Source organism: Populus euphratica, unplaced genomic scaffold (genome assembly GCF_000495115.2).
Source record: "Populus euphratica unplaced genomic scaffold, PopEup_1.0 scaffold46.1, whole genome shotgun sequence".
NCBI classification, from domain to species: Eukaryota; Viridiplantae; Streptophyta; class Magnoliopsida; order Malpighiales; family Salicaceae; genus Populus; species Populus euphratica.
The window spans coordinates 433,523-461,302 of record NW_011499852.1 but is presented as its reverse complement, the minus strand read 5'-3'; the positions used below and the strand labels follow the sequence as shown (position 1 = coordinate 461,302).

The 27,780-nt window shown below is 29.6% G+C and overlaps 5 protein-coding genes across 7 annotated transcripts; 1 reads left to right on the top strand and 4 right to left on the bottom strand.

Annotated features, from left to right (window-relative positions):
- Positions 1 to 266: 266 nt before the first annotated feature.
- Positions 267 to 7,063, top strand: LOC105122024 (heparan-alpha-glucosaminide N-acetyltransferase-like). The gene is made up of 13 exons (XM_011020927.1): positions 267 to 512; positions 716 to 853; positions 4,874 to 4,955; positions 5,079 to 5,155; positions 5,238 to 5,344; positions 5,502 to 5,610; positions 5,716 to 5,832; positions 5,955 to 6,046; positions 6,136 to 6,202; positions 6,273 to 6,354; positions 6,477 to 6,568; positions 6,661 to 6,804; positions 6,917 to 7,063. Exons 1-13 carry the CDS (start codon positions 267 to 269, stop codon positions 7,061 to 7,063), a joined length of 1,500 nt encoding a protein of 499 aa, XP_011019229.1.
- A 2,090-nt stretch (positions 7,064 to 9,153) lies between these two features.
- LOC105121727 (uncharacterized) lies at positions 9,154 to 10,269 on the bottom strand. 2 transcript variants are annotated; one of them, XM_011020488.1, is made up of 4 exons: positions 10,155 to 10,269; positions 9,990 to 10,067; positions 9,806 to 9,910; positions 9,154 to 9,490 (listed from the first exon to the last, which is right to left on the bottom strand). In XM_011020488.1, the coding sequence occupies exons 1-4, from the start codon at positions 10,155 to 10,157 to the stop codon at positions 9,428 to 9,430; spliced, it is 249 nt and encodes an 82-aa protein (XP_011018790.1). In that variant the 5' UTR covers positions 10,158 to 10,269; the 3' UTR covers positions 9,154 to 9,427. The 2 variants fall into 2 exon arrangements, with proteins under 2 accessions (XP_011018790.1, XP_011018789.1); XM_011020487.1 differs by having other exon boundaries at positions 9,154 to 9,493; positions 10,155 to 10,268.
- A 2,729-nt stretch (positions 10,270 to 12,998) lies between these two features.
- Positions 12,999 to 15,791, bottom strand: LOC105121726 (dual specificity phosphatase Cdc25-like). The gene is made up of 3 exons (XM_011020486.1): positions 15,599 to 15,791; positions 15,358 to 15,496; positions 12,999 to 13,346 (listed from the first exon to the last, which is right to left on the bottom strand). The coding sequence occupies exons 1-3, from the start codon at positions 15,679 to 15,681 to the stop codon at positions 13,176 to 13,178; spliced, it is 393 nt and encodes a 130-aa protein (XP_011018788.1). The 5' UTR covers positions 15,682 to 15,791; the 3' UTR covers positions 12,999 to 13,175.
- A 4,192-nt stretch (positions 15,792 to 19,983) lies between these two features.
- Positions 19,984 to 21,091, bottom strand: LOC105121725 (uncharacterized). 2 transcript variants are annotated; one of them, XM_011020483.1, is made up of 4 exons: positions 20,976 to 21,091; positions 20,812 to 20,889; positions 20,628 to 20,732; positions 19,984 to 20,315 (listed from the first exon to the last, which is right to left on the bottom strand). In XM_011020483.1, the coding sequence occupies exons 1-4, from the start codon at positions 20,976 to 20,978 to the stop codon at positions 20,250 to 20,252; spliced, it is 252 nt and encodes an 83-aa protein (XP_011018785.1). In that variant the 5' UTR covers positions 20,979 to 21,091; the 3' UTR covers positions 19,984 to 20,249. The 2 variants fall into 2 exon arrangements, with proteins under 2 accessions (XP_011018785.1, XP_011018787.1); XM_011020485.1 differs by having other exon boundaries at positions 19,984 to 20,312.
- Positions 21,092 to 23,871: 2,780 nt separating this feature from the next.
- On the bottom strand, positions 23,872 to 26,660 carry CDC25 (Rhodanese/Cell cycle control phosphatase superfamily protein). The gene is made up of 3 exons (XM_011020482.1): positions 26,472 to 26,660; positions 26,231 to 26,369; positions 23,872 to 24,219 (listed from the first exon to the last, which is right to left on the bottom strand). Exons 1-3 carry the CDS (start codon positions 26,552 to 26,554, stop codon positions 24,049 to 24,051), a joined length of 393 nt encoding a protein of 130 aa, XP_011018784.1. The 5' UTR covers positions 26,555 to 26,660; the 3' UTR covers positions 23,872 to 24,048.
- Between the last annotated feature and the right edge of the window lie 1,120 nt (positions 26,661 to 27,780).

The window sequence follows — 27,780 nt, the reverse complement described above, 5'->3', positions numbered from 1 at the left end:
TGATGACATTTTTGGTTTAACATGAATTTCATGTCAGTGAAGAGAAGTCTACACCGAAACCATTATTTAGTCATTATTTAAAGAACCATCCCTGCCGTAATTTAATAAATTGAAGGTTTATTTCAGTTTCTCCTTGCAAGAGACAACAATTGCCGGCTTATAATTTGACTTCAAGCTTGTCCTTGTTTTGCCCCATTCACTATAAGACTGCCGGCTAATAACACCAAGGATAGAGATCCAAGAGGAAGGTTGCAGCAATATCAGCTATGGAGGATCCGAAGAGAATGGAAGAAGGGTTAGGTCACACTGCACTCGTTGCTAATATCGATGGTGAGAAAATCCATTTAAGTGAGAAAGTAGGTAAAACTGATGGTGGAGATGAAAATGAAAAGGAAGAAAGGAGAGCGGTTCATGATCATCTGGCTGAGCATGAAGCAGACAGGCAGCCGGTGGTTAAGCAGAAGAGCAAGAGGGTTGCGACTTTGGATGCATTTAGAGGCCTTACCATTGTAGTAAGTGCTCTTAATTCTCAATTTATTTATTTCTTTTTTATTACAAAGGAAAGGTTCGAGCCCAGAAACTTAAAAAAAACAGAAAAAAAAGGAGTACTATTAAATAAAGATATGCATGAAAGTTTATGAGTTCGGGTATGTGTATATATGAAATGAGGGTAATTTTTAGCCTTACACATGGAGGTGTTGCTGTTTGCTTGTAGCTGATGATACTGGTCGATGATGCCGGAGGAGTATATCCCCGCATCGATCATTCACCATGGAATGGGTGCACCTTGGCTGATTTTGTGATGCCTTTTTTCCTTTTCATCGTCGGAGTTGCAATTGCACTTGCTTTCAAGGTACAAACTCCTCTTCATTTCTTCTTCTATATATATATATATATATATATATCCATGCATATTCCGACTTTATTGGTATATGGCTAGAATATAACTATTGAAAGGATGCTCGAATCTATAATGAATATTGAAAGTGGTTGAGTGAGTTTGAGAATTTGACATATGGCTAGAATATAACTAAGATTGATAGGCTTGAAAACTTGGCATATGGCACTATACTTTCCCTGGGGTTTCTTAAGGAGTATTTGAAAGTATAGTAATAATAGATTTTTAAAATGTTGTTGGTTAGGAATTATATTAAAATAATATTTTTTATTTTTTAAAAATGTATTTTTTATACTATTAAAAAACATAAAAATAATATAGAAGAGTTACTGCTTATTATATAGAACATCTTCCCTACAACACTTTTTTATAGTAAATTTTAAAATAAAACGATGCATAATTAATTATGATAATTATTAAAATTAATTCTCATTGTATAAATATTTAATTACCCATTATAAAGGATATCCTCTCAATATTTTTAAAAGAGCTTCATGATCTTATTTGATAATAAAGTAAATTAAATAAGAACAAAATAACTTCACGAAAACAAAAAAAAAACTGAAACTCGATTTCTAATAAATAAAATATTGAAGAATAAAATTAAAAAAAATTCTAAAAAGAATAAAAAAATAATTTGAGTCAACTCAAGTTGACTCGTTAAATCCGCAGCTTGTCTATGATACTAGGCTAATCTCATAGAAACAAATTAAATGAAATATCAAATCAACATAATGTTGCAGAGAGAAATTTAAAATAAGTTTAAATTAAAAAAAAAAGACTCGAGTCAACCAAGTTTAATATATCAAACCTGTGACCTGGCATATGAGATTAGAATAATTTCATAGAAATAAAAATATAACAAATAATAAAGCTCAATCTTCAATAAACTTGAAATTAAAAGATGTAATTGTAAAAAAATTCAATTGTAAAGAAGTATCTAAAAAAAGTTAAGTTAACTCAGACTAACCTCCTAAACCCTTTATCTAGATCTTGAGTTTGAGATTATTCCATAAAAGGTAAACTTGAAAAAGTAATGAAACTAAATAAGTTATCATTAAATGAGCATCTCATGTTTATATTTAATTAATTAATTTAATTCAATTCAAAAATAAAATCTAAAAAAACTAAATTTAACAAGGAATGAGAAATAAAATTAGCAAAAAAAAAAATCCTATATAAAGCAAATTAAATGAGTGTTGAAGGATGAAACTTGAAAATAAAAAGCTTAAAAAAAGGAGAAAAAACCAAGTAAACCCAACTAAATCTCCTACATGTAGACTAATTTTCTAAACTCGTAACCCGTGAATTCTTAAACTTGAGTTTAATTAAAAAAACATAATTCTCAATCGATTTAGTATTGAAGGATGATATTAGAAAAAAACCAATTAAAATTTTTTTTGAAAGTAAAAAAATAGCAATAAAAAAAGAGGATCAAATATAATAGGAAAAAAACTGAAGAAAGATAAAATCATAAAATTTTTTTTTTTAAAAATCATCTCAAATAAAACAAAAAACTGAAGAAGGATAAAATCATAAAAATATCATTTTAAAAATCATTTCAAATAAAACAAATATCAATCAAAAGAATAGAAACCAAACATTATAGATGTAAAGATTAAGGAGGTGAAATTGAAAAAAAAATCTAATTTTATAAATTATTCCAATATAATAAATAATAATTAAAAGAATAGAGACCAAATCTAAAAGAGAAAAATAAAGGGCTGCTCTGAGAAATTAGAGGGTCGAAAGAAAAAAATCAATATGAAGAGAGAAGAATGAAAAACAAAATTGTTAGTGTCAAACCAGAGGTTAATAATTTAAATGCACCGCTTAGGGTTGGAAGGTTCATAAGGAGAATTCCAAAAACATCAATAACTATCTTTTTTTCATTGTAATCCACTACACTTGTTGCTTGAATAGGCAAACAAGTTGGTGCACCAGCTAGATATGGTTTTTTAATGATATTTTATATTTATTAAAATATTAAATTTCTCTTTATTGAATTTAATTATAATTAAAAAATAAAAATACAAATACAAAAGAGCCCTTGGACGCCTTTTAAATAAAAATATGCTTTTAGGAAATATTAGTCATTTTATTATATTTTTAAAATATAAAAAGTTCTACTTTATCTTTGATCAATATGATAATGAATAATGTATTTTTTAGAAAGTTTACATTACTTTCAATAGCTAGTTGATATATATATATGTTTTGGATTGGTAAAAATGCTAATTACATTGTTCCATTGCCTATAATATAAATAGTGTGTCTCTTTTATTATAAATCCCTTTATTATTCACTCTCACATAACTATGATTATAATTGTGTTTTTAAAATTTTTATTTTGATCCTTAAACTTTAACTCTACATAATTGAGCTCTTTTGAGCATCCAATTGCTTCTTCTTTTTTTGAAGGAAGGTTAAATTGAAAGGTTAAGGACTAAAATGAAAAACTTGAGTAACATAGTTGATTTTTTAAAATTTATTGGAAAAGTACATTTTAACCCCTTATCTTTTTCATCTATTAGTTGGCTGGTCCTTTTAATTTTAGAAAACTTAATTTTGCTATCAAACTTTATGTTTATAATTTTTCAGTCTTTTTTTTGTATGAGGAGAGAAAGGCTTGTCGAATTTTAGCCTAGAAAAAAAAAGGTTCTTGTTGCGATGATTTTAGCCACCAAAATAGTTATTTTTTCTACCAAATGATTCCATATAATAAAAGTAGTTCAAATTATATGTCTTTAGACCTTGAAAATGCATGAAAAAAGATATATGGGCTCAAGAATATTTTTTTTTGTTGATTTCGGGTTTTGATGCGGTTTGTTTTATTTTTGGAGGTTATAGATTTATTTAGCAAGATTCCTATAATATTTTCTAGGTATTTTAAGTAAAAAAACAAGTTAGAAATGGGAATCTAGAAGAAAAACCTAGCAACCTTATTTTGCAGCCATCACAGTAGCTAGAATTTAAAGGATTTCAGATAACGAATCATTTATTATTTTTTCATTAATATTAGAAAAAAATAAAGCCCATAAGCAAGCATTTTCTTTATGGGTCAAGTGTTAAGCCTATTTTACTAGGCCAACAACACCTAGCTTCATTCGTTTTATTTTTTATTTTTTAATTAGTGCTTTTTTATGGGTTTTTTAAATTTGTTTTGTTTATTTTTTTTACTTATTTAGCCTTTTTGAAATAGTAATTATTTTTAATTATATTGAGTATGTTTGATATTTTTAATAAGATTAGTATGATTTATCTATAATCTTTTTATATTTTACATAGATTAAATTTATTTTTAAAATTAAAAAAAATTATTTTTTTACAATATATTTAATATATGTAGTCTTGCATAGAAAAAAATTATTTTATTTTATTCAATAAATTATTTATATATATATATATATGTTGATTTCTATTAAAGATTGATTTTTAGAAATAAATTTATTAAATATAACTGAATAACCGAGTAAATGATCTGTATTGTGATATTAAATATGTTGGTCTATTTTTATTTCTTAATTTTTTTATTTTTTTATTATTAGCTAATTTTTTATTTATATATATATAAATTATTATTAATTCATTTGATTAGATACTTTTAAATTTATAGTTTGAAAAGCTTGTATAGCTAGGATTTATAAAAAAAAACAACAAATTTACAACCCCTGACATCACGAGTAAAATAGCTATAGCCAAGGTGCGTGCGTGTGTGTGTATATTTCTAGCGAATAGTAAATCCTCTCAAACAGTATTTTTATCTCCCCAATTAGCTTTTGTTAATGATCACAACTTCACCAAAAAAAATTAAACATGACAACCACTTCAGATTCCAGTTCTGATAGTTTGCTTCGTAAATAACATTTCAATCGATTAGAAAAATATTATGCTGCTATATTTTGCTTAGAGACGCTATGACAATGTAAGCATCTTGTCTAATATTCGTATAAATTCTTTATCTTAATATTTCAGAGAATTCCGAAGAGGAGAGATGCAGTTAAGAAGATAATCCTAAGGACACTGAAGCTTCTGTTTTGGGGAGTTCTGTTGCAAGGTATGGTACTCACGTTGTTTTCTAACAAAATAAGATTTTGAGTTCAACTGGTTTTTTGATATTATATCTAACATCTAACAGATTAAGTTTATGAATTGATATAATTCTTTAACACAAGCACAGGAGGATATTCGCATGCTCCTAGTGATCTAGCTTATGGAGTCGACATGAAACTTATTCGCTGGTTTGGCATTCTTCAGGTTATGTTTTCCCTATTTAACTTCGTTACTATAAGATTTAGCATATAAATACATAATCTCTATTTCCTTTGTCTGTGAGCAGAGGATAGCGTTGGTGTACATGGTTGTAGCTCTAATAGAGGCTCTAATCCCCAAGAATAGACAAACCATAGAGCCTGACCGTTTTACCATTTTCACAGCATACCGATGGCAATGGTAAGAGAACAACTACACATAGGTTATGGCAGAGAACAACATCATTTGCTATTTTTCCGTTTCAGTTCAGCCAACTTTTGACTGCATTGAGTGAAATTATGTGGTAGATAACTATATATTGTATGTTGATGGTGAACCTTGTGCAATTTAGGATTGCGGGATTCATTTCCTTTGTCATTTATATGGTCACAACCTTTGCACTTTATGTTCCGGACTGGAGTTTCACCGTCGACGAAGACCATGAACGACGCAGATACACGGTATGAAGTTATTAACTACTAAACAGATCAATGGAACAAGATGTGCACTGGCTTTTGTTAACGGAAATCAGTCTCTGGTCCCGACTAGTTTTGACTTGATTACAGGTTGAATGTGGAATGAGAGGGCATTTAGGACCTGCATGCAATGCTGTTGGTTATGTGGATCGAGAAGTCTGGGGCATTAATCATCTCTATCAGTACCCAGTTTGGAGCCGCTTGAAGGTTAGTTATGACTGGAGCAGAGTTTAGCTTCAGTAAGAGGTTTCGTCTCTGTTTTCCTGCTTCCAGCTTGTGGTATCGTAGATGTGTACTCTAAAAGTCCATCTTCTTTATAATATTTTCAGGCTTGCACTCTCAGCTCTCCAGCTTCTGGCCCATTTCGGAAGGATGCTCCTAGTTGGTGCCGTGCACCATTTGAACCCGAAGGCTTGTTGAGGTTAGATCATTAAGACCATAATCAACTTCATGTTATTTCAGATAGGGAAACAATTAGCGTAGAACTGAATATTGGTTTCTTTCTCTTAGTTCTATCTCTGCTATCCTTTCTGGCACCATTGGCATCCATTACGGGCATGTTCTGATTCATTTCAAGGTAAGAAGTTCTACTTTTGATAAGGTAATTATCAAGCCCATACCTGAAAAAGCAATCTCAATAAATGCAGGGTCATGCTGAAAGGCTCAGGCAATGGGTCTCAATGGGGGTTATCTTACTGATTGTAGCCATCATTCTTCATTTCACTGACGGTGAGATCAATTACCTTGCGATTGTATCCCAAACTCTGAGAAACTATCTGTGTGGGATTTAAAAATGTTGATATAAAGATCAAAACAGAACTTGGAAAGTTAATTCCTTCATTTCTGTGCAGCTATTCCTATCAACAAACAGCTCTACAGCTTCAGCTACGTCTGTTTCACAGCTGGTGCTGCAGGAATTGTATTCTCTGGATTCTATGTACTGGTAAAACACTACCGACCATATACAGTTTTGGGATTTCAATTCTGTGATTCCAGAAAGACTGGCCCATCACTTTGTTTGCATTGCATGAACAGATTGATGTTTGGGGATTGAGGCCGCCATTTTTATTCCTAGAATGGATAGGAATGAATGCAATGCTTGTATATGTGATGGCAGCACAGGGTATCTTTGAAGGGTTTATTAATGGATGGTATTACAAGTCTCCAGACAACACACTTGTAAGTAATTCTATCTCTGTATATGGTTTGCTTTAGCACTCAAACAATCACTTGCACGATTTTAACTTGTTGAAATACCACCTGCCTTAATGGAAGAAAAAATCTCTTACAGGTCTATTGGATCCAAGAACATGTTTTCAACGATGTATGGCACTCAGAGAGGGTAGGCACCCTGTTGTATGTGCTCTTTGCACAAATCACATTCTGGGCAGTTGTTTCAGGCGTCTTGCACAAATTGGGCATATACTGGAAGCTCTGAGAAGCCGAATTTACTTCTGGAAATAGGAAGTTCGATACACTTGTAAGATTCACACGTGTAATTCAAATCTTCTAAGTTTGTTTGTTTATGTTTTTTTTTTCCATTACTATTGTGCCAAAGTGGGTTTGTTTTACTGAAAATTGTAGCAATTTCAATCTCCAACGTTTCTACTTGTGGACTTCATGTATAGGTAGGTACTCAATAATTTAATTTTCGACGCTACCATGCGGCAGGATAAAAAAAAAAGTTACATGTGAAAAAATAATGTTTATATTCTTTTATAGTATTATCAAACTCAATTCATTGTATCAAAACTGAAGCCTTTTTATTATACTTTTTATTTAATTCAAGTTTAAATTAAATTATATAAAAATTATTATAATATAATCAAATTAACTAGATTGATTAAAAAAACTTGAATAATTAGCAAAAATATGATTTGATTTTAAAATCTATTTTAAGATAACATCTTTTAAAAAAAAAAATGCAACAAAAATAGATTAAATAGACTCAAATTAACATTTATTAACTCGTGAAACTCGATCTGGGTGATGAATTTTATTCAGTTTAATAACTTTACTTTTTAAAACTATATTTATTTAATTATATAATTAAAAAATTAGACAATAATAATAGATTAGATCAACTTAAATCAACATAAATTAACTCGTCAAACTCATGATTTGAATGATTTAAATAATGAATTTCATTTAGTTTAATAACTTTGTTTTTTTTACTATATTTATTTAATTATATTTTTTTACTATATTTATTTAATTATATAATATAAAAAATTAGATGCTTGCAACACTGACCACCAACTCAAAACTGAGATTTTTTTGGATTATAATAACTCTATAAAAAAATAAATTATAAAACCTAATTCTTAATAATTTTTTTTTGAATTATTTTTATTTAATAATATAGATAAAAAATAAATACACAAAAAACCAGGCATCAACCTAATACCAGTATGATTTTCTAAGATCGTGATAATTTTATTGAACTTTTTATTTAACAATAAAATAGATCATTTTTATTTTTAATAATATGATAGAAAAAAATAAATAATTCTAAAATTTGATCATCAATCCAATAACAAATGCTTTTTTAGACCACAATGAGCTTCAATTAATTCTTGTTAAATAATAACCACCAAAATTGGTATTCTAAATTTTAGAAATCGCTACTTTATTTTTCTAAAAAAAAACAAAATAAGATTTCTCTAATCATGGGAGTGCTAAACGGGACACAAGAAACGATAACGCTTCAATGTCTCACACGGCCACTCCTTGAGCAGTCATCAGAGACACTAATGGTGCTACGCAGCCTGCCCAACCCAAATGGTGCAGGATCACTTTCAATTGGTTTGAAACTGCAACACTGTGAGCTGCGGTCATATCTTGCCATGCATTGCAATGGTCAAACAGAACATGCAAGTTGCTTCTGCCAGTTAGGTTCCCTGTTCCGGACTTGCTAGTTCACCATTCCACTAAAGGCAGATCATCCTGCACATTTAAGATGGTGACAGGCGATTCACAACTCCAAACTGCTTGGGACATGACGGATTCCCTACAACGTCCGTGTTCCTCTATTTCGTTTCCTTCCACACTTCTTCCCGATTGTGCTCAGTTAAATCCTCTTCAAAGTTCCAAGTTCTTCAAAGCTTAGAGCTTCTATAAAGGTCATCGAATTTTCCCATCAATCAAAACAGTCTACTTAATAGATCCTCTGGCAGTTGCTATTTATCTAATTTCTGAAATCAAGTTGATCGTAAGAGGTTAAACCCACGCATGCAATTTCCTCTTATAACACAAAAGGTGGCTGTTCTGGTAGCGAGAACTTCAATACAACACATGGGGAGGTGATTTCTGTTTCCTCCTAACCCCGTCATATGATTGTTAAAAAAAAAACTATATACAAATCTAATGCCCGAGAAATGATGATCATGTAGCACGTTGATAAATCATTCAACCTGAATACTTTCTGAAAGTTTTGTTGTATATATATTCTGTGTAGAGCTATGGCAAAATTCACCATCCAAACCCTTAAGAAGGAATATAATTATCTAAACTGAGTCAACACAAGAATTCACCTGGATCAATATAAGATAAGTCTATAAAAAACTGCAGTTGTCAATGCAACAAAAAATAGTTTACAGTCACACAAAATGCCAAGTTGATGTTCATTCCAAATTCAAACTTTTGACGCTGCAGTAGCTTGAGGAAATCTCAGTTACAAATATTATTGAGAGAGAGAGAGAGAGAGAGAGAGTAGCACAAGAATATATCTAACAGAGACCTTAGGTTGCATTAAGAAAAACCTCAAGAGCTGATGTTCACGCACATAAAAGCAGTCTCAAATTCAGTCCTGCTTTCCATCTCCTACTGCCACAGGTTTCGCAACAGGTTCACCTTCCGCTTCCACCTGCTACAACATGTAAAACCCAAGTTTAATTTTTACTGTTGAAAGCAGAATACCCACCAAAACAAGCAAGAAAAACCACACCCTAACCAGCCACACCCACACCTAGCCATCCAACCACAATCATTTTTCCAGGTCAAGCGCAAGGATAGCAATAAAGTCAAAAGTAATCATCTATTGCAAAATAACAAGCAACAATAGGACTAATCTTGCGAATTAGCATGGAAAAAGAACACCAAAAATTTGGTATCATAATTTCTTACACAATTCTCAAATTACATATAATAATAGGTGAATTTAGAAAAGACGTGGACTGACTTTGGTAGTAGTGTTAATACTGGAAGCAGGGGGCTTATAAGGACAAGCTGGAGGAGCTCTCTCTGGTTTCCTGTATTCCCATCCAAACAGCGCATATATTTTTCCCTGAGATAAAAAAGAAAATTTTAAAAATATTTATAAAAATTAAATGGAGAGTGAATAACAGAATTCTGCTTGTTGTTACCTTGAGAAAATAGAAGATCAAGGGTAACAGATTGACGATTGGGACGAGGAACAGAGGTAACAAGCACGCTACGCAAACCTAAAAATTGAACAAAAATTAATCAAGCAGAAAGGAACAGCTAAATTAATCGAAATCAAATAAGAAGGAGGAGGATTATAACTTTACCATCTTTTCTTCTTCTTCTTCTTCTTCTTCTTCTCGGTATCTGTTTGGTACGCGAGATAGCAGGGAGAGGATCCGTCTGCAATTGAGTTTGACGCTCTTTAAAATTCTGATGATTTTTCTCTTTTATTATAGATCCGTCAATCACGTTAAACGACTGCTTTCATAGCGTTTCATATTTGTTGACACTTTTATCATTTTCTTCCTTCTTGGACAATTTCTTTGATGTCATGTAATTTAAGAGTATCTTTTTTGTAGGAAAAAAACATTATAATGAAAATGGCTACAAATTTACAATTTTTCTATTGCACAATATACACAATTGAAAGTTAAAAAGAAAAAAAAAAGAATCGGGACCTAGTTTAAAAAAATTTAATTGAAGGATGTAATTAAAAAAATAAAAAATAATTACAAAACAGAGAAGAATTAAAAGATAATTTTTAATTCCTTATTCAATCCCTTATTCAAACCCTTATTCAAACCCCAACACACGCCTTCTTGAGATGAAGAAGAAAGTCATGAGGAGTTCAATGACATAATGGACAAAAATGACCATTGCATGAAGGCCCATGCTTGCGACTTCTCTTACGTGCTCGACAATTCTTTTTTGGAGTATTTTTTATTATTATAGAAGATCAATTTACCCTTCAACTAATATGGTTGTAACAAAAGAAGTCACTTGAAATTACCAAAAAAGCCCCCAAAGCTAGCCTTGATTAATTCTAAGACAAAGGGTAATTTTGTATTTTTATTGTGCTAAGAAAAAGGAAAATACAACAATGCCCCCATAGCAAGTCCAAACTAACTTTGTAGTGAAAGTATTTCAGTGTTGAAAAAAAAATGAATATACTTTTATACCCCACTCGACAAAGGAAGAATGACAAATGAATCTTGTAAAAAGATTATTCTATTCTTGAATTTTGTTTTAATAACTAATTTGATTGAGGAAAAAAATATCAATTCACTATTATAATTCAAATAAACTCATTTTAGTATTACAATGAATTTTCCACGTCCTATATATATTTGGTAAATTTATATACTCTAGTGTATCCAATAAGGTATATAATATTCCAATATTATATTGAAAATTGATATTATAAAATAAAATGTTATGATATAATTAAAAAAAAAGCAACAAGGATTAAAATTAACATAAAAAACATAATTGATTTCACTTATATTATTCATGGGGCGCAAAAAACTTAAACTTGGTCTCCAAAGTTTTTATTTTCTTATATTTGACACGTATGTTTATATACTTTAACATGTTAAAAACAATTTGGGGAGAAAAGAATAGACAGTATTAAATTTTAGGGAAAATTGCACTATTCCTTTTATAATTTAGTTATTTTCTCATCTTGTTTTTATTCTCTTAAAAGTTATGATTTATATCCTAATCAAAATAATTTTTAACACTTTACACCACCATCCAAAAAATAAAATAAAATAATAGTTTGAATTTTTTATATAATTATTATATTTCAATTAATAATTAAAGAGTAATTAAGTATTAAAATCATCAAATTATCAACTTTTCTCTCCTACCTTAGCTGCCACCTCTTCTTCTTTTCTACTTCTCTGCTACCAACCACCTCTGTCCAAATGTTTTTCACAGAACCATCTCGTAGTGGATAAAACTGCCAAGCAAATCGCAAGAATTTGAGGCCGAAAAGTAAGAAGAAAGACATCTCATTGATCATAGTTTTAAAGTTCGAGTAACTATTGTGAATCTTAAAGGGTTTAAGATCGGTGATTTACCAGCAAATCATATGATCTGTTTAGCATTGGCATTAGATGATGGGCTTGTGTTAGGTGGCAGGTCTAATCAAGAATTTTTTTAATATAAAAAAAAATATTTACACTTTATTAATTAATTTTTTTATTAAAAAATTAAATTGTTTAATGGTTAATTCAATTAATTTGATGGGTTATAAATCAAATAATTAATAAAAATATATTTTAACAAATAAAATTTAACATAACATTATTTTTTTAATATTAAGATAACAATATATTAGATTCATTCAAATCCATTCAAGTTAACTTATCAAATTTATAATCTGAATCATGATATTATAATAAGCTCATAAATAATAAATTATAAAATTTAATTTTAAGTTATTTCAATGTTTGAAAATAAAATTAAAAAACAAATCAATTTAAAAAAATTCAAAAAAACAAATTGAATCGTCTTCGGTTAATTTATCAAAATCACAAGTTGAACCATAAAACCAAGATAAATTTATATAAAACAAATCAAAATAAATTATATAATTTAATTTTTAATTAATTCAATGTTAAATAATTAAAAAAAAATTAAAAAAATCTTTGAACCAACTCAAATTAATTTACTAAATTCACAATTCCAATCATAAAACCAAATTACAATTCCAATCATAAAACCAACCAAGATAACCCATAAACATAAATTATAAAGTTCAATCCCAGCAGATCCAAAATTGAAAAATAAAATTAAAATTTAAAAATAAAACATTATTTTTTTCAATTTTTTGTTAATATTTTAATTTAATTACAATTACAATTACAGTAAATTTTAAATGATTTTAAGCAAATGAAAAAAAATAGTATGAAAGTTCCTTTTCATTGGTTGTATACAATTAACATGTCATTCTGAATCCAAATAATAGCCGTCCCTTCAATATTTTATTTTCATCAAGAAAAGTACCATATCGGAAGACAGAAGAAAGGAGTTAAATGTACTCGAGTAAAAATTTAATAAAATAAACTCTTCTTCTTCTTTTTTTTTTGTCATATGACACGAGATGATGATGCCATCAACTGCACCACATCAGAGAAAAATTTAAACGTGAATAACTCAAATAGGAAGTAGGGTACTCAAATCAAATCGAAAATTAATCAAAAGTAGGATACCAAATTTGCAGTTTGCCCATCATCAAGTTCAAATTTAACGTTGAAATGTAATCGGTGAACATAGCAAGTTTATGATAATACAGTTATATTCTGCCTTCTCCACAACAAGGATATGGTGCCATCAGAAATCTAAGCACTTTCATCCTTGCAGGGAATGCCAGTGCAGCGACAAACAGGTCTACCAGCAGCTTCCCAGCCATTGAAGCCACGTTCCAATACCATAATGTTTTTTATTCCTCCATCTTCTTTCACCTCCTCGAGGTAATTGGCAAGCCTTCGTGCACAAGTCGGGCCACGAACCTGAGCAAAAACCCATCATTTATTCTTTCAAGCATGTCAATAGTCTCAGCTGCTTATAACGGGGAAAAAAAACACAAAAATAAGGGTGCACAAGACCAGGAGCTCTCCTGTACAGTTCCAAAATCTGTCAAATGACAGGAACTAATGCCTTATGCTGCATGTTAAACTGATTATTAAACTTCACCAAACAATGAGGTGAGATACATGCTTCAAAAACAAGCTCAATTCTTTTAGGGAAACGATTGTGCTTTACAGCAGTTAAATGACCTCCGATAATAGCAAATAAACGACATGAAAACCCAACCAAATTCTCTTCTTTCAAGAGCATGCCTTTTATAGATAAGGTCTTTCCGGTCATCCCATGCTATCACATAAACTTGCATTAGAGGATGGGACCTTGATAGGTTCCCTTGGTAGACTCGATGAACAATATCAATGCACTAACATGACATGGCTGACAAGAAATTGTTGAAAAATTATGTTTTTTATTATATCGATAAGAAAAAAAATGTTCTACAAGGTTTCAAATTGTAACAAAATACAGGAGAACAACACATGAGACACTACTCAAACTACATAGTCAGAAAAGCCTTTAATGCAAAGATCTAAGCTTTAATATGAACCCACATTTATAACAAAAATAATGAAACTGTAACAAGTCTGGGTTAGTTAGACAGAAAACAAGCATACGGTTGCAGACAAGGAAGTGAATTTTCAGGAAGATGTTTGAAGGTAGGTCTAGGAATGATAATGAAGTAGACACGTGAATGGTGGAAGATAAGCCAGCAAAATGAAATCCAAACAGCAGCGTTTCTCTTGGCAATGGAATTAGTTAAACAGCAGCGCTTCAACAGCTGGAGTCAAAGCTATCAATTAGCTCAGATCTTTTCAAACTTTCAGTCAAGTCTATTTAAAATTCATATTTCATTTTGACTGCTATTTAAGGTTCCAAGATAGGAGAATACGATAGGGCAAAGCATATTCAGACTTTCAATTAGGTCATTGAAGCTCCGGGTTACCTCAAATCTACCCAAAACATTTCTAGTCCTTTTCATTTCGGTCCATGTGAGTCAATTTCTTTCAATTCAATAGAATTCCAAATTCTTATTATCTTCCATTTCATCCTTTCAGTTCCAATTAATTCCATTATCATTCAAGTCCAGAGAATTGCTACAGAAACCGGTTAAAGCTCAAGCATGGATCCACTTTTTTCCACAAAGGAGAAGCACTGCCAAGAAATAATCCATTTTCTCACAAAGAAACCCTGCCAACTTCCAAGCATAATGACACCTTCAAACACATGTTTCTAGGGTAGATGGTGGATATACAGGTTGTTATTGCCTTGTATTCCAAGTCCTTTACCCCTACTAATATACTGCCTTCCACTTGGCTACATGATTTATTTTAATTTTTTTGAGAACCTCTTCCCATTTCTCTCCCTTTTGCATCTTGTTTAAGAATAACTCAATGCCTGTCTTATTAACCCAAGGAGCATGTATATTTTTAAAACCTCCTTCAGTTGATTCCAGATGCTTCTTAAGAAACCATCTTGGAAAGTTAGTTGACAAATGATTATCTTTGAACCATTAATAACATTAACAGCAATTCCTGTTGTCCTCACTCAAACTCATAGACAAATTACCTGGCAAGCACGCAGAGCTGATCTCATCTATATATCCATAACAAACATTCATGATCACTGGAAAATGTTCAGGGTATTGATTGACCAGGACTAAAATGAAGAATAACTTGTAAATATTTCGAGATAATTCTAGAACACAAATTGTTTACTTGTGGGTAAATTTCACAACAAAATAAAAAATGACTAGTTAATTAACAAAAAATATTTGATCGCCATGTTCAAGCCTAGAAACTTGGAACTTTGTTACAGCTAAAGGGTTTATACAAAACTCACTCGCCAAATTCTTTAAGAAACTATTAAGAAATAGAAACCCAGAAAACATAAAACAAATGGAAAGAACCACGGAAGTAAAGAGAGATAGGCAAAAACCTGGCTTAAAGCGCAATGGAAAACAAGGGTATCTTTCCCTTTAACCTCTTGAATAAGATTAGAGATCCTATCTGTGAACGTATCGCTCGCGTAGTGCAGAGACCCTGCTATATGTCCATCAAAACTCCTCTCGTCATCCCTTCAAAATCCCCGTTAATAACAATTAAAAACAAAACTTCACTTCGATAACTACAAATTCTACAGTATAAAAAGGAAACATCGAGGAAGATTTTCTTTTTACCTGACATCAATAATTGCAATATTTGGAAGGCGCCTGAGAGACAGAAGTTGAGACCCAGTTATGTATGATATGCCACGAGACATGGCCTGCTGCAACCTCCTCACTTTTTTTTCCTTGCTTGTCTGCTGGAGCAATCGAGCAAAGAGACCAAGAAAGTTGAAGTAAAATGGCTTTATGTTTTTATGCCCATGTTATACTCTGCGTAGTTTATTATTAATGGACAACGACTTGTCGTTTCTGTCCACCGATTCCTTCTGTGTTTTTTCAAACGTAAGGACGCCTTGGGTCTTTTATGCCTACACATAAGGATGTTTGGTAACAAAACAATTTAATTTTTCTTTTTCAATTTTTTTTCATAAAAAGATAAAAAAAAATACATGAAGATTACAACTATTGTTTACAGAAAAAATAAAATCATAATTTATATTATTTATCTTAATATTTTATATTGTGATAATTGAATATTAATTTTATTTCAATGAAATTAACAATTATAAAAAAATATATTTATAAAACAAATATTTATAATACTAAATAAATATGAAAATATAAAAAAATATTTCACATTGTTAATGCTTGTATATATATATATATATATAATACTGTTCATGTTTTTTTTTTCATTTGGAAAAAAGTGAAATACTTGCATTAGAAAATTATAAAAAATATATTTTTCAAATTTAGTATAAATTATGAAAAATAAAAAACTATATTTTAGTTTTATGTATGAGGAGTATTGTATTTGAATAACAAGTTTGAAGTTTTTCTTTTTCACGCTATTTTTTTAAAAATAAAATAGAATGTTTTTAACCTTTCAAGGCTTAATAATATAATTTTAAATAATAAAATAAAAAATTAATTTTATAAAAAAATATTAAAAAAAAAATAAGACCTATAATATGAGATTTGGATAAATCTATGTAAAAAATATAGAAAAAATTATGAAGTTCAAGACTTAATAAATTAATATCAAAGAAATAAAAAAATCAAATTAAATAAATATAAAAAAAACTCAAATCAACTCAGACTAACTAGATAAACACGTGACATGTGATATGAGAAATTAAAATAAATTAATAAAAAAAACAGTTAAAATATTAAGAAAAAAAATTGAAAAAAAAATATAAAATGATTAAGATGAAATTGAAAAAAAATAAAAAAAGCAATTAAAAGATTAAAGATCAAAATAAAATAAAATATTTGAGGATAAATTTGAAAAAAAAATAAAGTTAAAAAAAATATTAAAAATAATGTAAATAATAATAAAAATCAAAATTAATTGAAACATAAATGGGTTGAAAAAATTGATTTTTAAAAGAGTTTACATGAATATCTAGGCAAAAAAAAATAAAAAATAAAAAAATTTATTAAAGCTCAATTGCATCTTCTTCATGAACATATATCTTATCACTACAAAGAGAATAACTTATTGTTTTTAGCTCTGATAACATTAATATTTGATCATTGGATGACATCATATATATATCATCTAAGACGCTTTTGGTAGTATGGCTCTAGTAAGGTTTATTTGCAGCCACCATATATTAGTGTTTGATAAAGCAACTAAAACTAATTTTATTTGATAAGACCCACTAATATTTTCTGTTCAGCTGTAGGAATGGAAAAACAACATTTTTTTTTTATTTACATGGGGTGTCCGGGCCAGCTTGCGCGCACCACGACTAATCCCCACGGCTCACTGAATACCCTGCAAACCCAGCAGGCAGGTAAGGCAGCGCGGGGCTGACAGGCGTGCAACTCCATGGCTCGAACCCATGGCAGCGGAAGGAGCGAGACTCCTGCCACCGCTAGGCCAAGTCCTTGGAAAAACAGCATTTTGCTACTTCTAGTAGACAGTTATAAGGAACAGTGGAGCCATGCTATATTGCCGTACTGTTCAGTTTTTTATGAAAAATAATAAGAAAAGTTTTTTTCCCAAAAAATTAGTGTAATTAATCGTGAAAAATATTTTTTATTGTTTTTTGAAATTAGTTTAAGGTAAATTAAATTTACTCTGTAATCTCAATTTTATTCCTGATAATATTTTACCTAATTTCAAAAAATCATGTAAACTGTAGTTCTTGTTGAATGACTTTTGTATGTAATGAAATTGTAAATTTTTTAAAAAACATTGTGTTTTACTTGAAAAATTAGTATTTAATTATTGGATAGATTTCGTATGTAATGACATTGCATATAATTTAATGAAATAATAAAAAATATTTGATATCAATGTTATTTATTTCATGATGTAATAACATAAGTTAAATCTATAATATTTAAATTAAAAATTATTAATATATATATATATATATTATTTTATAACCTCAATTTAAAAAGTATTTTTTTAACCAAACCCATTAAACTATTTTTTGTTCAATTTTAATTTTAATCATAGTTTTAACCAAAAATATATTTTTCAAATTAAATTTAACTAAAAATATTTGTTATAAAATAAATTTTTTTAAACCACAACTATAACATCAACTGCAATACCAAACACAACTTAAATAGCATGGACACCTTTCAACTATTATTACACCAAAAAACCATTTTTTTAATTATTTTTATAACTTAATTGCCCCATCTAAAAATATAATTATAAAATAATTGTGTTGAAAAGATTTAAATGTTTTAAAACATAAGTTCTATTATTTTTATTTTCAAGAATAATACAGTGATTTAAAATATAAAAAACCATAAAGCCCTTCTCTCTAGTTTTATTTGCTTATTTCTAAAAATATTTAAATTATTAAGTGTTTATTTAAAATGTAAAAATAGATAACATCTTTTTAAAAAAAATAATGCAATGAAAATAGATTAAATAGACTCAAATTAACATTTATTAACTCGTGAAACCCCAATTTGGGTGATGAATTTTATTCAGTTTAATAATTTTATTTTTAAAAATTATATTTATTTAATTATATAATTAAAAAAATTAGACAATAATATTGAAATAATAATAAATTAAATTAACTCAAATCAATACAAGTTAACTCATCAAACTCACGATTTGAATGATGAACTTCATTTAGTTTAATAACTTTGTTTTTTTAAATTATATTTATTTAATTATATAATATAAAAAATTAAACGATTGCAAAACTAACCACTAACTCAAAACAAAGATACTTTTGAATTATGATAAATCTATAAAAAATAAATTATAAAGCCTAACTCTTAATAGTTTTGTTTTTTGAATTATTTTTATTTAATAATATAGATAAAAAACTAAATGCACAAAAAGCATCAACCTAATACCGGTATGATTTTCTAAGATCATGATAATTATATAGATTTTTTTATTTAACAATAAAATAGATCATTTTTATTTTTAATAATATGATATAAAAAAATAAATAATTATAAAATTTCATCCTCAATCCAATAATAAATGCTTTTTAATACCACAATGACCTTCAATTAATTCTTGTTAAATAATAACCACCAAAATTGGTATTCTAAATTTTAGAAATCGCTACTTTATTTTTCTAAAAAAAAACAAAATAAGATTTCTCTAATCATGGGAGTGCTAAACGGGACACAAGAAACGATAACGCTTCAATGTCTCACACGGCCACTCCTTGAGCAGTCATCAGAGACACTAATGGTGCTACGCAGCCTGCCCAACCCAAATGGTGCAGGATCACTTTCAATTGGTTTGAAACTGCAACACTGTGAGCTGCGGTCATATCTTGCCATGCATTGCAATGGTCAAACAGAACATGCAAGTTGCTTCTGCCAGTTAGGTTCCCTGTTCCGGACTTGCTAGTTCACCATTCCACTAAAGGCAGATCATCCTGCACATTTAAGATGGTGACAGGCGATTCACAACTCCAAACTGCTTGGGACATGACGGATTCCCTACAACGTCCGTGTTCCTCTATTTCGTTTCCTTCCACACTTCTTCCCGATTGTGCTCAGTTAAATCCTCTTCAAAGTTCCAAGTTCTTCAAAGCTTAGAGCTTCTATAAAGGTCATCGAATTTTCCCATCAATCAAAACAGTCTACTTAATAGATCCTCTGGCAGTTGCTATTTATCTAATTTCTGAAATCAAGTTGATCGTAAGAGGTTAAACCCACGCATGCAATTTCCTCTTATAACACAAAAGGTGGCTGTTCTGGTAGCGAGAACTTCAATACAACACATGGGGAGGTGATTTCTGTTTCCTCCTAACCCCGTCATATGATTGTTAAAAAAAAAACTATATACAAATCTAATGCCCGAGAAATGATGATCATGTAGCACGTTGATAAATCATTCAACCTGAATACTTTCTGAAAGTTTTGTTGTATATATATTCTGTGTAGAGCTATGGCAAAATTCACCATCCAAACCCTTAAGAAGGAATATAATTATCTAAACTGAGTCAACACAAGAATTCACCTGGATCAATATAAGATAAGTCTATAAAAAACTGCAGTTGTCAATGCAACAAAAAATAGTTTACAGTCACACAAAATGCCAAGTTGATGTTCATTCCAAATTCAAACTTTTGACGCTGCAGTAGCTTGAGGAAATCTCAGTTACAAATATTATTGAGAGAGAGAGAGAGAGTAGCACAAGAATATATCTAACAGAGACCTTAGGTTGCATTAAGAAAAACCTCAAGAGCTGATGTTCACGCACATAAAAGCAGTCTCAAATTCAGTCCTGCTTTCCATCTCCTACTGCCACAGGTTTCGCAACAGGTTCACCTTCCGCTTCCACCTGCTACAACATGTAAAACCCAAGTTTAATTTTTACTGTTGAAAGCAGAATACCCACCAAAACAAGCAAGAAAAACCACACCCTAACCAGCCACACCCACACCTAGCCATCCAACCACAATCATTTTTCCAGGTCAAGCGCAAGGATAGCAATAAAGTCAAAAGTAATCATCTATTGCAAAATAACAAGCAACAATAGGACTAATCTTGCGAATTAGCATGGAAAAAGAACACCAAAAATTTGGTATCATAATTTCTTACACAATTCTCAAATTACATATAATAATAGGTGAATTTAGAAAAGACGTGGACTGACTTTGGTAGTAGTGTTAATACTGGAAGCAGGGGGCTTATAAGGACAAGCTGGAGGAGCTCTCTCTGGTTTCCTGTATTCCCATCCAAACAGCGCATATATTTTTCCCTGAGAAAAAAAAGAAAATTTTAAAAATATATATAAAAATTAAATGGAGAGTGAATAACAGAATTCTGCTTGTTGTTACCTTGAGAAAATAGAAGATCAAGGGTAACAGATTGACGATTGGGACGAGGAACAGAGGTAACAAGCACGCTACGCAAACCTAAAAATTGAACAAAAATTAATCAAGCAGAAAGGAACAGCTAATTAATCGAAATCAAATAAGAAGGAGGAGGATTATAACTTTACCATCTTTTCTTCTTCTTCTTCTTCTTCTTCTCGGTATCTGTTTGGTACGCGAGATAGCAGGGAGAGGATCCGTCTGCAATTGAGTTTGACGCTCTTTAAAATTCTGATGATTTTTCTCTTTTATTATAGATCCGTCAATCACGTTAAACGACTGCTTTCATAGCGTTTCATATTTGTTGACACTTTTATCATTTTCTTCCTTCTTGGACAATTTCTTTGATGTCATGTAATTTAAGAGTATCTTTTTTGTAGGAAAAAAAACATTATAATGAAAATAGCTACAAATTTACAATTTTTCTATTGCACAATATACACAATTGAAAGTTAAAAAGAAAAAAAAAAGAATCGGGACCTAGTTTAAAAAAATTTAATTGAAGGATGTAATTAAAAAAATAAAAAATAATTACAAAACAGAGAAGAATTAAAAGATAATTTTTAATTCCTTATTCAATCCCTTATTCAAACCCCAACACACGCCTTCTTGAGATGAAGAAGAAAGTCATGAGGAGTTCAATGACATAATGGACAAAAATGACCATTGCATGAAGGCCCATGCTTGCGACTTCTCTTACGTGCTCGACAATTCTTTTTTGGAGTATTTTTTATTATTATAGAAGATCAATTTACCCTTCAACTAATATGGTTGTAACAAAAGAAGTCACTTGAAATTACCAAAAAAGCCCCCAAAGCTAGCCTTGATTAATTCTAAGACAAAGGGTAATTTTGTATTTTTATTGTGCTAAGAAAAAGGAAAATACAACAATGCCCCCATAGCAAGTCCAAACTAACTTTGTAGTGAAAGTATTTCAGTGTTGAAAAAAAAATGAATATACTTTTATACCCCACTCGACAAAGGAAGAATGACAAATGAATCTTGTAAAAAGATTATTCTATTCTTGAATTTTGTTTTAATAACTAATTTGATTGAGGAAAAAAATATCAATTCACTATTATAATTCAAATAAACTCATTTTAGTATTACAATGAATTTTCCACGTCCTATATATATTTGGTAAATTTATATACTCTAGTGTATCCAATAAGGTATATAATATTCCAATATTATATTGAAAATTGATATTATAAAATAAAATGTTATGATATAATTAAAAAAAAAGCAACAAGGATTAAAATTAACATAAAAAACATAATTGATTTCACTTATATTATTCATGGGGCGCAAAAAACTTAAACTTGGTCTCCAAAGTTTTTATTTTCTTATATTTGACACGTATGTTTATATACTTTAACATGTTAAAAACAATTTGGGGAGAAAAGAATAGACAGTATTAAATTTTAGGGAAAATTGCACTATTCCTTTTATAATTTAGTTATTTTCTCATCTTGTTTTTATTCTCTTAAAAGTTATGATTTATATCCTAATCAAAATAATTTTTAACACTTTACACCACCATCCAAAAAATAAAATAAAATAATAGTTTGAATTTTTTATATAATTATTATATTTCAATTAATAATTAAAGAGTAATTAAGTATTAAAATCATCAAATTATCAACTTTTCTCTCCTACCTTAGCTGCCACCTCTTCTTCTTTTCTACTTCTCTGCTACCAACCACCTCTGTCCAAATGTTTTTCACAGAACCATCTCGTAGTGGATAAAACTGCCAACCAAATCGCAAGAATTTGAGGCCGAAAAGTAAGAAGAAAGACATCTCATTGATCATAGTTTTAAAGTTCGAGTAACTATTGTGAATCTTAAAGGGTTTAAGATCGGTGATTTACCAGCAAATCATATGATCTGTTTAGCATTGGCATTAGATGATGGGCTTGTGTTAGGTGGCAGGTCTAATCAAGAATTTTTTTAATATAAAAAAAAATATTTACACTTTATTAATTAATTTTTTTATTAAAAAATTAAATTGTTTAATGGTTAATTCAATTAATTTGATGGGTTATAAATCAAATAATTAATAAAAATATATTTTAACAAATAAAATTTAACATAACATTATTTTTTTAATATTAAGATAACAATATATTAGATTCATTCAAATCCATTCAAGTTAACTTATCAAATTTATAATCTGAATCATGATATTATAATAAGCTCATAAATAATAAATTATAAAATTTAATTTTAAGTTATTTCAATGTTTGAAAATAAAATTAAAAAACAAATCAATTTAAAAAAATTCAAAAAAACAAATTGAATCGTCTTCGGTTAATTTATCAAAATCACAAGTTGAACCATAAAACCAAGATAAATTTATATAAAACAAATCAAAATAAATTATATAATTTAATTTTTAATTAATTCAATGTTAAATAATTAAAAAAAAATTAAAAAAATCTTTGAACCAACTCAAATTAATTTACTAAATTCACAATTCCAATCATAAAACCAAATTACAATTCCAATCATAAAACCAAGATAACCCATAAATATAAATTATAAAGTTCAATCCTACCAAATTACAATTCCAATCATAAAACCAACCAAGATAACCCATAAACATAAATTATAAAGTTCAATCCCAGCAGATCCAAAATTGAAAAATAAAATTAAAATTTAAAAATAAAACATTATTTTTTTCAATTTTTTGTTAATATTTTAATTTAATTACAATTACAATTACAGTAAATTTTAAATGATTTTAAGCAAATGAAAAAAAATAGTATGAAAGTTCCTTTTCATTGGTTGTATACAATTAACATGTCATTCTGAATCCAAATAATAGCCGTCCCTTCAATATTTTATTTTCATCAAGAAAAGTACCATATCGGAAGACAGAAGAAAGGAGTTAAATGTACTCGAGTAAAAATTTAATAAAATAAACTCTTCTTCTTCTTTTTTTTTTGTCATATGACACGAGATGATGATGCCATCAACTGCACCACATCAGAGAAAAATTTAAACGTGAATAACTCAAATAGGAAGTAGGGTACTCAAATCAAATCGAAAATTAATCAAAAGTAGGATACCAAATTTGCAGTTTGCCCATCATCAAGTTCAAATTTAACGTTGAAATGTAATCGGTGAACATAGCAAGTTTATGATAATACAGTTATATTCTGCCTTCTCCACAACAAGGATATGGTGCCATCAGAAATCTAAGCACTTTCATCCTTGCAGGGAATGCCAGTGCAGCGACAAACAGGTCTACCAGCAGCTTCCCAGCCATTGAAGCCACGTTCCAATACCATAATGTTTTTTATTCCTCCATCTTCTTTCACCTCCTCGAGGTAATTGGCAAGCCTTCGTGCACAAGTCGGGCCACGAACCTGAGCAAAAACCCATCATTTATTCTTTCAAGCATGTCAATAGTCTCAGCTGCTTATAACGGGGAAAAAAAACACAAAAATAAGGGTGCACAAGACCAGGAGCTCTCCTGTACAGTTCCAAAATCTGTCAAATGACAGGAACTAATGCCTTATGCTGCATGTTAAACTGATTATTAAACTTCACCAAACAATGAGGTGAGATACATGCTTCAAAAACAAGCTCAATTCTTTTAGGGAAACGATTGTGCTTTACAGCAGTTAAATGACCTCCGATAATAGCAAATAAACGACATGAAAACCCAACCAAATTCTCTTCTTTCAAGAGCATGCCTTTTATAGATAAGGTCTTTCCGGTCATCCCATGCTATCACATAAACTTGCATTAGAGGATGGGACCTTGATAGGTTCCCTTGGTAGACTCGATGAACAATATCAATGCACTAACATGACATGGCTGACAAGAAATTGTTGAAAAATTATGTTTTTTATTATATCGATAAGAAAAAAAATGTTCTACAAGGTTTCAAATTGTAACAAAATACAGGAGAACAACACATGAGACACTACTCAAACTACATAGTCAGAAAAGCCTTTAATGCAAAGATCTAAGCTTTAATATGAACCCACATTTATAACAAAAATAATGAAACTGTAACAAGTCTGGGTTAGTTAGACAGAAAACAAGCATACGGTTGCAGACAAGGAAGTGAATTTTCAGGAAGATGTTTGAAGGTAGGTCTAGGAATGATAATGAAGTAGACACGTGAATGGTGGAAGATAAGCCAGCAAAATGAAATCCAAACAGCAGCGTTTCTCTTGGCAATGGAATTAGTTAAACAGCAGCGCTTCAACAGCTGGAGTCAAAGCTATCAATTAGCTCAGATCTTTTCAAACTTTCAGTCAAGTCTATTTAAAATTCATATTTCATTTTGACTGCTATTTAAGGTTCCAAGATAGGAGAATACGATAGGGCAAAGCATATTCAGACTTTCAATTAGGTCATTGAAGCTCCGGGTTACCTCAAATCTACCCAAAACATTTCTAGTCCTTTTCATTTCGGTCCATGTGAGTCAATTTCTTTCAATTCAATAGAATTCCAAATTCTTATTATCTTCCATTTCATCCTTTCAGTTCCAATTAATTCCATTATCATTCAAGTCCAGAGAATTGCTACAGAAACCGGTTAAAGCTCAAGCATGGATCCACTTTTTTCCACAAAGGAGAAGCACTGCCAAGAAATAATCCATTTTCTCACAAAGAAACCCTGCCAACTTCCAAGCATAATGACACCTTCAAACACATGTTTCTAGGGTAGATGGTGGATATACAGGTTGTTATTGCCTTGTATTCCAAGTCCTTTACCCCAACTAATATACTGCCTTCCACTTGGCTACATGATTTATTTTAATTTTTTTGAGAACCTCTTCCCATTTCTCTCCCTTTTGCATCTTGTTTAAGAATAACTCAATGCCTGTCTTATTAACCCAAGGAGCATGTATATTTTTAAAACCTCCTTCAGTTGATTCCAGATGCTTCTTAAGAAACCATCTTGGAAAGTTAGTTGACAAATGATTATCTTTGAACCATTAATAACATTAACAGCAATTCCTGTTGTCCTCACTCAAACTCATAGACAAATTACCTGGCAAGCACGCAGAGCTGATCTCATCTATATATCCATAACAAACATTCATGATCACTGGAAAATGTTCAGGGTATTGATTGACCAGGACTAAAATGAAGAATAACTTGTAAATATTTCGAGATAATTATAGAACACAAATTGTTTACTTGTGGGTAAATTTCACAACAAAATAAAAAATGACTAGTTAATTAACAAAAAATATTTGATCGCCATGTTCAAGCCTAGAAACTTGGAACTTTGTTACAGCTAAAGGGTTTATACAAAACTCACTCGCCAAATTCTTTAAGAAACTATTAAGAAATAGAAACCCAGAAAACATAAAACAAATGGAAAGAACCACGGAAGTAAAGAGAGAGAGGCAAAAACCTGGCTTAAAGCGCAATGGAAAACAAGGGTATCTTTCCCTTTAACCTCTTGAATAAGATTAGAGATCCTATCTGTGAACGTATCGCTCGCGTAGTGCAGAGACCCTGCTATATGTCCATCAAAACTCCTCTCGTCATCCCTTCAAAATCCCCGTTAATAACAATTAAAAACAAAACTTCACTTCGATAACTACAAATTCTACAGTATAAAAAGGAAACATCGAGGAAGATTTTCTTTTTACCTGACATCAATAATTGCAATATTTGGAAGGCGCCTAAGAGACAGAAGTTGAGACCCAGTTATGTATGATATGCCACGAGACATGGCCTGCTGCAACCTCCTCACTTTTTTTTCCTTGCTTGTCTGCTGGAGCAATCGAGCAAAGAGACCAAGAAAGTTGAAGTAAAATGGCTTTATGTTTTTATGCCCATGTTATACTCTGCGTAGTTTATTATTAATGGACAACGACTTGTCGTTTCTGTCCACCGATTCCTTCTGTGTTTTTTCAAACGTAAGGACGCCTTGGGTCTTTTATGCCTACACATAAGGACTGTGTTTTTTCAAACGTAAGGACGCCTTGATCGGTCTTTTATGCCTACACATAAGGTTGTTTGGTAACAAAACAATTTAATTTTTCTTTTTCAATTTTTTTTCATAAAAAGATAAAAAAAAATACATGAAGATTACAACTATTGTTTACAGAAAAAATAAAATCATAATTTATATTATTTATCTTAATATTTTATATTGTGATAATTGAATATTAATTTTATTTCAATGAAATTAACAATTATAAAAAAATATATTTATAAAACAAATATTTATAATACTAAATAAATATGAAAATATAAAAAAAATATTTCACATTGTTAATGCTTGTATATATATATATATATATAATACTGTTCATGTTTTTTTTTTCATTTGGAAAACAGTGAAATACTTGCATTAGAAAATTATAAAAAATATATTTTTCAAATTTAGTATAAATTATGAAAAATAAAAAACTATATTTTAGTTTTATGTATGAGGAGTATTGTATTTGAATAACAAGTTTGAAGTTTTTCTTTTTCACGCTATTTTTTAAAAAATAAAATAGAATGTTTTTAACCTTTCAAGGCTTAATAATATAATTTTAAATGATAAAATAAAAAATTAATTTTATAAAAAAATATAAAAAAATAAGACCTATAATATGAGATTTGGATAAATCTATGTAAAAAAATATAGAAAAAATTATGAAGTTCAAGACTTAATAAATTAATATCAAAGAAATAAAAAAATCAAATTAAATAAATATAAAAAAAACTCAAATCAACTCAGACTAACTAGATAAACACGTGACATGTGATATGAGAAATTAAAATAAATTAAAAAAAATTAAAAAAAATAACAGTTAAAATATTAAGAAAAAAATTAAAAAAATATATAAAATGATTAAGATGAAATTGAAAAAAAAAAAGCAATTAAAAGATTAAAGATCAAAATAAAATAAAATATTTGAGGATAAATTTGAAAAAAAAATAAAGTTAAAAAAAATATTAAAAATA

Coding starts and splice junctions, on each gene's coding strand:
- LOC105122024 (XM_011020927.1), top strand. CDS start 267: ATGGAGGATCCGAAGAGAATGGAAGAAGGGTTAGGTCACACTGCACTC. Junction 513..715: donor TTAGAGGCCTTACCATTGTA/GTAAGTGCTCTT, acceptor GTTTGCTTGTAG/CTGATGATACTGGTCGATGA. Junction 854..4,873: donor CAATTGCACTTGCTTTCAAG/GTACAAACTCCT, acceptor TTAATATTTCAG/AGAATTCCGAAGAGGAGAGA.
- LOC105121727 (XM_011020487.1), bottom strand. Junction 9,911..9,989: donor TGATCTTCTATTTTCTCAAG/GTAACAACAAGC, acceptor TTTTTATCTCAG/GGAAAAATATATGCGCTGTT. Junction 9,494..9,805: donor GTATTAACACTACTACCAAA/GTCAGTCCACGT, acceptor TACATGTTGTAG/CAGGTGGAAGCGGAAGGTGA.
- LOC105121726 (XM_011020486.1), bottom strand. CDS start 15,681: ATGTCTCGTGGCATATCATACATAACTGGGTCTCAACTTCTGTCTCTC. Junction 15,497..15,598: donor ATTGCAATTATTGATGTCAG/GTAAAAAGAAAA, acceptor GGGATTTTGAAG/GGATGACGAGAGGAGTTTTG. Junction 13,347..15,357: donor TCCATTGCGCTTTAAGCCAG/GTTTTTGCCTAT, acceptor GTTTTTGCTCAG/GTTCGTGGCCCGACTTGTGC.
- LOC105121725 (XM_011020483.1), bottom strand. Junction 20,733..20,811: donor TGATCTTCTATTTTCTCAAG/GTAACAACAAGC, acceptor TTTTTTTCTCAG/GGAAAAATATATGCGCTGTT. Junction 20,316..20,627: donor GTATTAACACTACTACCAAA/GTCAGTCCACGT, acceptor TACATGTTGTAG/CAGGTGGAAGCGGAAGGTGA.
- CDC25 (XM_011020482.1), bottom strand. CDS start 26,554: ATGTCTCGTGGCATATCATACATAACTGGGTCTCAACTTCTGTCTCTT. Junction 26,370..26,471: donor ATTGCAATTATTGATGTCAG/GTAAAAAGAAAA, acceptor GGGATTTTGAAG/GGATGACGAGAGGAGTTTTG. Junction 24,220..26,230: donor TCCATTGCGCTTTAAGCCAG/GTTTTTGCCTCT, acceptor GTTTTTGCTCAG/GTTCGTGGCCCGACTTGTGC.